Source organism: Eleutherodactylus coqui, chromosome 2 (genome assembly GCF_035609145.1).
Source record: "Eleutherodactylus coqui strain aEleCoq1 chromosome 2, aEleCoq1.hap1, whole genome shotgun sequence".
NCBI classification, from domain to species: Eukaryota; Metazoa; Chordata; class Amphibia; order Anura; family Eleutherodactylidae; genus Eleutherodactylus; species Eleutherodactylus coqui.
Window position 1 is genome coordinate 76,411,092 of NC_089838.1, and position 10,323 is coordinate 76,421,414.

General features: G+C 42.8%; 1 protein-coding gene across 1 annotated transcript; it reads left to right on the plus strand.

Moving 5' to 3' along the window:
• The first annotated feature begins 1,148 nt into the window (after positions 1-1,148).
• On the plus strand, positions 1,149-3,029 carry LOC136609991 (tigger transposable element-derived protein 1-like). Its single transcript, XM_066589264.1, has one exon. The coding sequence runs from the start codon at positions 1,149-1,151 to the stop codon at positions 3,027-3,029; it is 1,881 nt and encodes a 626-aa protein (XP_066445361.1).
• The last annotated feature ends 7,294 nt before the right edge of the window (positions 3,030-10,323 follow it).

Genomic DNA, 10,323 nt, shown 5'->3' on the forward strand with positions numbered 1-10,323 from the left:
TCCAAGCAAAGGATTTACATTAAGTATTTTATTAATGTGTTTACGCATGTTATGATAATATTGTTGTAATTCCCTACATGTCAGTTTATCTTACTCTGATTACTATACAGAATGTACATTCTTCGTGTATGACATGTCAAATGCAATTCTACAATAAAAATTATTGAACAATAAATAAGGGAGATGGAACAATACCTCTGCAGTGCCCCCTATTGGATGGCGGCATTCCTTCAAATCAATGTCCGACCCTTTATACAGGTCTTTATAACAATGATTGGGAATAGGAAACCAAGCCAGAAAACCATACACAGAGAGAACCCTTGGGGAGAGGTGATGCCATCCCCCGACCCACTCACCCACTAGGTGTCTCCACACACTCATCACAAGTAACTACATTGACCACCTATCTGAGGATCGTTTCTTTGCAGTTGTTGCTGTCAATGAATACTGCCGTTTGAAAATATTCTACTAGTGATACTCCAATAGTTTTATATTGGCATGTGATGTATATAATTCCAAATTAATCGTATACCAAACTTAAACAGCCTGTCTCATCTTAAAAACTTGTGTGAGAATCATTTAAATGTAGTATGATTTATGCATTAAGAGTGACCAAAACCTTCTAAACTCTATAGTGATTAATGCTAGAAGTCTGACCAATAAAGTGGATGAACTGTAAGTAATAACGTCTAAGGGAAAATATGACACAGTGGGAGTAACTGAGACCCGGTTGGATGAAAGCTGTGACTGGTTAATGAACTTGCAGGGCTACAGTCTGTTCAGAAGGGATCATAAAAAACAGAAATGGGGATGGATTTATCTTTATGTAAAATCCTGTTTAAAGCCCACACTATGTGGAGAGAAAAACTATAAAAAAATCTTCATAGGGGATTTTTATAAGCCACCAAATGTAACAGAAACCACTGAAAATCTGTTGCTGAAGCAAATACAGATAGTCCCCGACATACGAACATTCGAGTTACGAATTTCGGTACATACGAACAAGGTCGTCCTCAAGCGCCTAAGGCTAATTCACATGTCGGCAGAGTGGTGGCAGCAGCGAGCAGGAGCCGCGCCTGCCGCAAACAGTAGCTCTCTCTTACTGTACCCACGTGGTTTCACTACAATGAGTGTTGTGAACTCCAAACATGTCGGGTGCCAAGCGCAAAGGAAGTGGTGATGCTGGAATTTCTAAGAAACGCCAGGCCATCACGATGCAAACAAAGGCTGACATCATAAAAAGAGTGGAGCGCGGTGAGAAGATGTCTGATGTTGCTCGCTCATACCAGATGAATCGTTCTACCATCAGTACCATTCTGAAGAGCAAGGATAGGATCATGGAACATGTGAGAAGTTCAGTGCCTATGCATTCTACTATTATTAGTAAGAAACGTGGAAAAGTGATAGAAGAACTTGAAAATCTTCTGAGCATTTGGATGGAGGATTGTCATCAGAAAAGAAAGCCACTAAGCTTAATGCTGATTCAAGAGAAGGCTTTAAGTCTTTTTGAAGATGTAAAGACAAAATATGGGGAAGAAGCAGATGTGACCTTTACTGCAAGTCATGGATGGTTTAACCGCTTCAAGGCACGTAATAACCTCCATAACATAAAAGTGACAGGAGAGGCGGCAAGTGCAGATACGGTAGCAGCCCAGGAGTTCCCCGCTACACTTAAAGAAATTATCCAAGAAGGTGTGTTTTCACCTCAGCAAATATTTAATGTTGACGAAACAGGCCTTTATTGGAAAAAGATGCCAGACAGAACCTACATCAGTAAGGAAGAAAAGTCTATGCCTGGCTTCAAACCCGCAAAGGACAGACTGACGCTACTGCTTGGCGGAAATACCGCAGGAGATATGAAGATCAAGCCATTGTTAGTGTATCATGCTGAAAACCCAAGAGCCCTGAAAAATATAGCTAAGGCCTCACTTCCTGTTGTGTGGAAGAGTAACCGAAAAGCCTGGGTCACTCTTGCTATGTTTCAAGACTGGTTTTATCACCATTTCATCCCCGAGGTGGAACGGTACTGCCGGGATAAGAACATTCCCTTCAACATTCTTCTCCTTTTAGATAATGCACCGGGCCACCCTACTTTCCTAGATGACTTCCATGCAAATGTGAAGGTAGTTTTCCTACCACCCAACACTACCTCCCTACTCCAGCCAATGGACCAGGGGGCCATTGCAACCTTCAAGAAATACTATCTCCGTCGCACGTTTCGTCAGGCACTGAAGGCAACTGAGGGTGAGTCTGGGATGACATTGCGTGAATTTTGGAAGAACTTCACTATCTATAATGCCATAAAGAACATTGATGCTTCATGGCGTGAAATTGCCACGGCCACCATGAATGGGGTTTGGAAGAAACTGTGCCCCATGTTTGTCCACGATGCCCCTAGTTTAGCGAAGCTACAGGCAGAAGAACAAAATGTAGTCAACAACTTAGTGAGCATCAGCGAGAAGCTTGACCTTCATCTTGAGGAACAGGACTTCCATGAATATTTTGCTGTGCACAACCAGGAGCTGACAAATGAAGATCTCATGGAACTGGAAAACCAGAGGAAGAAGGAAGAAAAAGAGGACGAACTGGAAGTGGAACCAGCACCGAAGCATTTCCAGACAAAGATGATGGCAAAGGCATTTCAAATGATTGAAGACTCTCTGGAACTCTTTGAATCACAGGACCCAAATGTGGAACGGTACACCAAGGTTGCAGCATCTGTCCACGATGCACTTCATTGCTACCGGGCCATATACGATGAGAAAAAGGCGGCTACCACCCAGGCATCCTTAGACCGGTTCTTTAGGAGGATGGAAAGATGCGATGAGTCTCATCATGACACTGAACCAGTGCCATCGACGTCAGGTGTTACAGCATCCACGCCAACATCTTCTCACCCTCCCTCTAATGTTGATGTCCCATTACCACTGAGTGCTGATGACTCATCCTCTCCAATTGTTGATGCATCAGTGTCTCCCATTTCTGCTGCTCCACCATCGCCCAACGTCTCCTCCAGTTCCAGTCAGTAATTTCCCACAGAAAGCCAGTCCACATACTCCAGCTGTGTCACCTTATCAAGGTAAGATCCTATTTTTGTGACCCTTTTTTACACCCAGCGATTCTATTACTTGAATGTGCATTCAAGTAATAGAGTCCGACATACGAACAAAACGGACTTGCGAACAGGCTCCCGGAACGGAACCTGTTCGTAAGTCGGGGACTATCTGTAGATGAAGCAGCAAATCAAAATGAGATAATTATTATTAGAGAATTTAACAATCCGAAAATAAACTGAAAAGTTGAAACCTACGGATCTCATGTAGATAACACATTTCTGTGAAAAACTAAAAATAATTAGCTTACCCAACTAGAGGGACAGCCAATTTGTATTTAATATTAAGCAACAGACCTGACAGAATAACAGTTGAAGGGCACCTGGTAAAAAGTAACCATAATATAATAAAATTTCCATTGTCTTTCAAAAGGGAGTTTTATCAGGGCGCTATGATAAAACTACTAAACTTTAGAAAGGCAAGGATCAATTAGTTCAGAGATGCCCTTAACCTTATTGACTGGAACAATGACCTTAAAAATAAGAGTATAGACAATCAATGGGAAATGATTAAGAACATCTTAAATACTTACTATGAGCGGTTTATACTTTACAGGAATAAAGGAATTAGGAATATGAGTAAACCAAAATGGCTCAAAACAGATGTAAAGGGGACTATAAACAACAAAAAGAAAGCGCTTTAACTACTATAACAAGAAGGAATCAAATAAGCACTAGTAAAAAAAATAAATTATTTAAAAAATAGATAAAAGCAGCAAAGGTGGAGACAGAGTGACTTATTGCCAAAGAGAGTAATACTAATCATAAACTGTTCTTCAATTATATAAAAAGTAAAAGATTAATACTGAAAGTCTTGGCCCTTTAATGAATAATGTAGGAAAAATTGTGGTGGCTGATGATGAGAAAGCAAATCTATTACATTGTTTTTTCTCCGGTAATTCACACAGAAAAAGGAAAAGGTCAGATGAGATGCAGAGTGATAAAGCAAAATTCCCCACGAATTGTCACCAGTTTATCTAAGGAAAAAGTGCAGTGCCGACTTAAAAAGATTAAAATTTCAGGGGCCCAATGGCATACATCCCCGGGTACTAAGAGAATTAAGCAATGTGATTAATAGACCATTGTTTCTTAAATTAAAGGACTCTATAGTGACAGGGTTTGTTCCACTTGTTTTTCACACAGCTAATGTGCTGCCAATATTTAAAAGGGGCCAAAAATTGAACCTAGAAACCTCAGGCTGGTAAGTCTTACTTCTATTGTAACTAAAAGGTTTGAAGGGTTTCTAAGAGATACGTTTGTGGAGTACCTGAAGAAAAATTGCAGTATAACTCTAGTAGCTGTCAAACCAATCTGATCAGCTTTTACGAGGAGGTGAGTTCTAGACTGGACCAGGGAGAGTCATTGGAGCTTTTATATCTGGACCTTTCCACAGCATTTGATACTGTGCCACATAAAAGGTTGGTATACAAAATTAAAAATGCTTGCTCTGGGTGAGAATGTATGTAAGTGGGTAAGCAACTGTCTCAGTGTTAGAAAGCAGAGGGTGGTTAGTAATGTTGCACACTGATTGGATCACTGTTACTAGTGGGGTAACACATGGGTCATTATTAAGCCATTTTCTTAAATAATAAATATATTTATTAATGACCTGGTAAAAGGATTGCACAGTAAAATATTAATGCAAAGTAATTAACACAAGAGAGGACAGAATGTAGTTTCAAGTGGATCTGGATAAGCTAGAGCGTTGGGCAGAAAAGTGGCAAATGAGTTTCAACACTGATAATGTAAGGGTATGCACATGGGCAAAGGAAATACATGTCACCATTATACACTGAATGGGAAACCACTGGGGAACACTAACATGGAAAAGGACTTTGGGATTTTAGTTAACTGTAAGCTTAACTGGAGCAATCAGTGTCAGGCAGCTGCTGCCAAGGCAAATAAGATCATGGGGTGTATCAAAAGATGTTTACGGACTCATGACGAGAACATTGTTCTACACTGTACAATTCACTAGTTAGACCACACATGGAATATTATGTACAGTTTTGGACACTGATACTCAAGCAAGACATATCAGAGGTAAAGTCCCCTGGTAATATAAAGGTAAAGTCCCCTGGTGCAAGCACCAAGTCGTGACCGACTCCTAGGGGTTTTCTTGGCAGACTGTTTTGGTGGGGTAGTTTGCCGCTGCCTTCCCCAATCATCTTTACTCGTCAGCACTCATTTTACCCCCCAGGGTACTCATTTTACCGACCTCAGAAGAATGGAAGGCTGAGTCCAACTTGAGCTGGCTACCTGAACCATTGAACTCGCAACCTTCAGGCCATGAGCGAGAACTTAGGACTGCATTCTGTTGCCTTAACAAACTGCACCACATGAGACTCTGATCAGAGCTTTAGTTGGTTCTAAATTAGTTCATTGGGGTTTTCTTGCCTTCCATTGGATAAACATTGGGGTGGTGGGAGGGGGGGGGGGGGGTAATAGGCTGAACTATATGGACTTATGCCCTTTTTCATCCTAAAATACTATGTTACTATTGTTGCTCTTTTTGATCAGCCTGGCAATAATATCATCCTAATTTTCACAAAATCGAACCGGGTAAGTTTCATTGAAAGTCTGCATAGCATAATCTACCCATATATAACAAGTAACCAGCAGCCATTTTGAAGCCGAACATAATACAGAGAAGCTACAGCTTGTTTATATGCCTATATAACATGTGGTCTTTTGTTAGGGCCAGATATTCTAAAGTATATATTGCTGCTGGTCTGAAAGTTTGTATACTGGGGTTATATTGGAGGAACAGAAAAGGAAGCTGCATCACATTTAAATGTCTATATATAACGTGGTCTGTTGTTAATAGAGACAGATATTCTATAGAGGATATATTGCTTGCATAACTGCAGAAAACTTTAATGCATTTCTATTGGATTAGGCAAAGAAAGAAACATTTGTATACCTATACAAAACATGGTCTGTACATTGGGAGAGGGTATATTTTTGCTGGTGTTAACATATATTGCAGCAAAGCAGACTTACAGACTACGCTTTGGTGTGGCAAATATTGCAGTTCTCTGTGCTCTCAGACATTGTTCAAAGTGTCCAGTCCAGCCACTTTATTTGCAGACCTTACAAAGCCAGGAATGGGGCTTGGGGAATTAAATTACACTGTACCAAACAAGGACAGTGCACAAACATACAAGCTGTACTGTATCATTTTCCCTCTACTTTATCTCATACCAAATCCTCTGCTCCCTCCAAAGCAGTCCATATGGATCAGTCTGAGGAGCTCTTTGATCATTCTGTCTCGTGGATGTCAATGGGGCAGTCCAAACAACCAGAGGGAGAAGACCAAGACATTGAATTCACTGAAGCCCAACCATATTTTCCTCAACCAGCATTGTGCACTCAGGGATGCTTAAACTGAGGTGCCAACTCCTTGTGCTTTCTGTGACACTCAGGAGGAGAAGGATAATAAAGAAGAGGAGGAGGGGGAAGAGGAAGAATTACTTAATCTAACATGGAGAGGCTGGAAGAGTTATCATAGCAGTTTGAAGGAGGAGGAAGAGACAGACATTGCTGGGCAGCATCCTGCCAAGACAGCAAGTAGGGTGTCACAGAAAAATAAAAGTGAAGTGCCACCACCCTCAATTACCAGTCACAGCAGTAGCCTTGCAGAGCCCACATGAGCCAGAGGACAAGAAGTCAGTATCATACTGCTCCCTCTTCTGCTGCTGTAGCTGCCTGCTCTTCCTGCTCCTCCTATTCATGCCATAGTCTCTGAGACCAGAGCAGCAGTTTTATGTAGGGGCAGGCCTCTCTTGTGCAATTGTTAAAATCAGGTGCAGGTTCGGAGTCTCTTGTTGCGACCAGTGAGGGGTGATAGCATGGTCAGGGAAAGCTGGAGGTCAGTACACAGGTAAAATCAGTTGCGGTACAAAAGGAAACAAGCAGGTAGCATAGTCAGGATGAAGCCAGAGGTCGGTACATGGGTATTACTGGTTGCGCTACAAAGGAACAGGCAGGTAGCGTAGTCAGGGAGAAACTAGAGGTCAGTACACAGAAACAGCAATTGTAGTGAGAGGAGCAGTTGGTAGCTGAGCTTGACTAAGGGCTGAGAGCATAATAATCTTGCAAGGGAAGGAGGTACAAGGCCAGGCTTAAATAGTGAGTGCAATCAAGGAACTAAGTGGAGCCAAATATGCACACAAGAACTGGGGCAGAGAATAAGGAAAGGATTCAGCAGAGGAGCTATCCAGAGTACTCAAATAGCTCAGCAGGCAAAGCTCCTGGGTTTAAGTCCTGACAGGAGCCCCCTCCTTTTAGGATGTCCTTTGGACATCCCTGGGTGGTTTGTTTTCCGAGATACCTCTTGTGGAACTTCCCTGTGAGACTCGGAACATGAACATTCAAGTCCGGCTCCCAAGAATTTTCTTTTGGCAGGTACTCTTTCCACTGTGCAAGGTATTGCAGTTTACCTCTGTGCATTCTTGAGTCAAAAAGTTTGTCCACCACAAATTCTTCTTCCCATTGGAGCCTTACCGGTGGAGAAGGTGGTTGGCTTCTTCCTGGAAAGGTGTTGTCAATGAATGGTTTGAGCAGCACCATGTGTAATACGTGATGAATCTTCAGTCCGCTAGAGAGTTTCAAACCTTCCTGATCAACCTCTGCAGCAACCTGAAAAGCCCCAATAAATTTTTGGCCCAATTTTGAAGAGGGCAAATGCATTCTCAGGTTTCTGGTAGATAGCCAAACCTGATCACAGACCTGGAAGGTAGGGGGAGATTTGCAGTTCCTGATGCCCCCTTATAACATTCCTGGTCTTCACGTAGCATCGTTTTAAACTTCTCCTTGGTTTCCCGTAACATGGTTAGCCTGTGAGCTATGAACACCAGATGTAGACCAGAGTTGGCAAAAAATGGACTTTAAGATGTAGAACCAAGTTCAAAGTTAGGCCTCCTTCCCACAGACGGATTTCCGCCGCGTAACACGCGGCGAAAATCCACCGCGTTGCCCGCAGCTATTAGGTTCTATTGAACCTAATAGCCCAATGCTCACGGTGCGGAATTCCAGCCCGGAATTCCGCACCGTGAAATCTCCCGTTCTCACCCGTGGCATGCTCTATTTGCCGCGGCTGTACGCGCGGCCGGCTTCCATTGCAGTCAATGGAAGCCGTCCGTTCACGCTATCTTCCACTGTAGCACAGTGGAAGACAGTGTGAAATCGCCTTTCCGCCTACCGCCACCGCGTCATATGACGCAGTCGGCGCGTCATATGACAAGGCCAGCCGCGTCATGTGACGCTGTGGGCGTGTCTTGTGACGTGTCACGCCGAAGCGTCATGCGGGATCCAGGACGCCGGATCTGCTGGTAAGTATGGGGTCTCTGGGGGGCGCCGTGACGGGCTTCCCCGCGGAATATTCCGCGGCGGAGCCCGTCACGGCCGTGTGCAGCCGGCCTTACTACGGGCAAATTCTGCTGTTGACAAGTAGTCCATCCAAATATTCCTAGAGGTAGGAAATTAAACAGTGGAGGTAATTTTCAAGAATGTGGTTGATCCTTTCAGTCTGGCCATTTGACTAGAGATGGAAGACAGACACATTTCACCAAACGCTAATAGAGCCTCTCACGATTTAGGGTTTACTGGCACTTTAAACCTCTGCAATCCCGGTAGTAGACTTTTCACATACAGTATTCAGCTTTCAGCCATCCTGGCTTTTTAGCTGCAACACATCTCTTTTTATTTGTGGACACCAGCACTTTCCACTCACCACATGAAATCAGGCCACCATGGCAATGCTGGGCACCATTTTCTTCTGAAACGCCAAATGTGACAACCTAGGGGCTGTTAGCTCATCAGATTGCCATCTTTCCTCCACCATATGGATGGTTGCACACCGGTAAACTATGCCCAGGCCAGGAGTTTAGTACAAACTTAGCAAATCCGTTCTTTATTGTGGCAAATCAATAGCAATCATAACACAATCTTCATACAGTTGTTTCTAGTCACAGTGTACATGAATGCATATAAATCCCTGGCCATCTGACCGCTATATAATGAAGACTTAATCTTGTTTACCATACAGGCCAAGTGCTGTAAAATATAGCATGAAAGTCCATCACATCATACCTATCCAGGGTGTCAACATAGAGGCCATCCCCCTGTCAGGTTCTTGGCTTTCACAGCCAGCATCAATTGTTCAGCAGTGAACCATAGCTTCCTTGGCAATAGACCTTTCACAGCCCTTCCCCAGGGACAGAGTGTCCTAGAATGGACACTGAGCTCAGAAACTCATGAGCTTTTCTGTACTACAGTTACACTCATCCAGGTGTTGGCTGATTAATTAGGAACAAACTCTCCTTCTGTACTGGAGATTCCCTCTTAAAACCTGTTCTCAATTCCCCTAGAGGCCACTTTTGGTACCGCGATAGTACAATTTATAGTCATTTTCTGCCTTGGGGTAAGTTGAAGTGGTATTCTAAGGAGGCTTTGATGTTACCCAGCCACCCTTCTACTTTTGCTACCATCATCTTCTGTCTGCATACTCAATATTCTGAGTGTTATACATCATATTATATTGATGTTTTTAATAGGGATGATATTCTGACAATCAACAGTTTATTACCTTATCCATATCAAATAATTTTTCATGAAGTAGCAAAGCTTTTAGATTGCTTTTAACATTCAAAAATATCAATTTAGATCTACTAATAAGAAATTTTATATTGAAAAAGAAATGATAGTTATTAACTTATAGGCTGGACCGTGCATTGTTATCTGTTAATAAAGTTGTTTAGATTTGAAGTGAAAAGATACGTGATGAGGTCATCACACCTTCAAGTGGAATGCACATTTGCGCTCCACTGTGTCAGGTGGCAGTCACAGTGTAGTGACTGCCGGGTGACATCATTTACGACTGTGATGTTTATGCTTAAAAAGGGCCGTCCGTGGCTGAAACGTGTTGCATGTATTAATAAATACTATCCATCTGGAACAGGTGATCTCAATCTCTCACTGCAAGGAGCGCACAGGCTTTTTTATTTTCATTTGCTGGTTCCATTCTTACCCAATTACCTTTGGGCAGTAGGGGTATACCTTTCAGCGTCTCTCCTAGTGTCTACTAGGATGTGAGGGAGACTGGAGTTTCACCATCTACTATTTTAAAGGCAATCTTGGACTTCATGGTGCAGGTGGGGTATCCATCCAGAGCCCCCACCTGGCACCAGGTAAGTTCACTTTTACTTCAT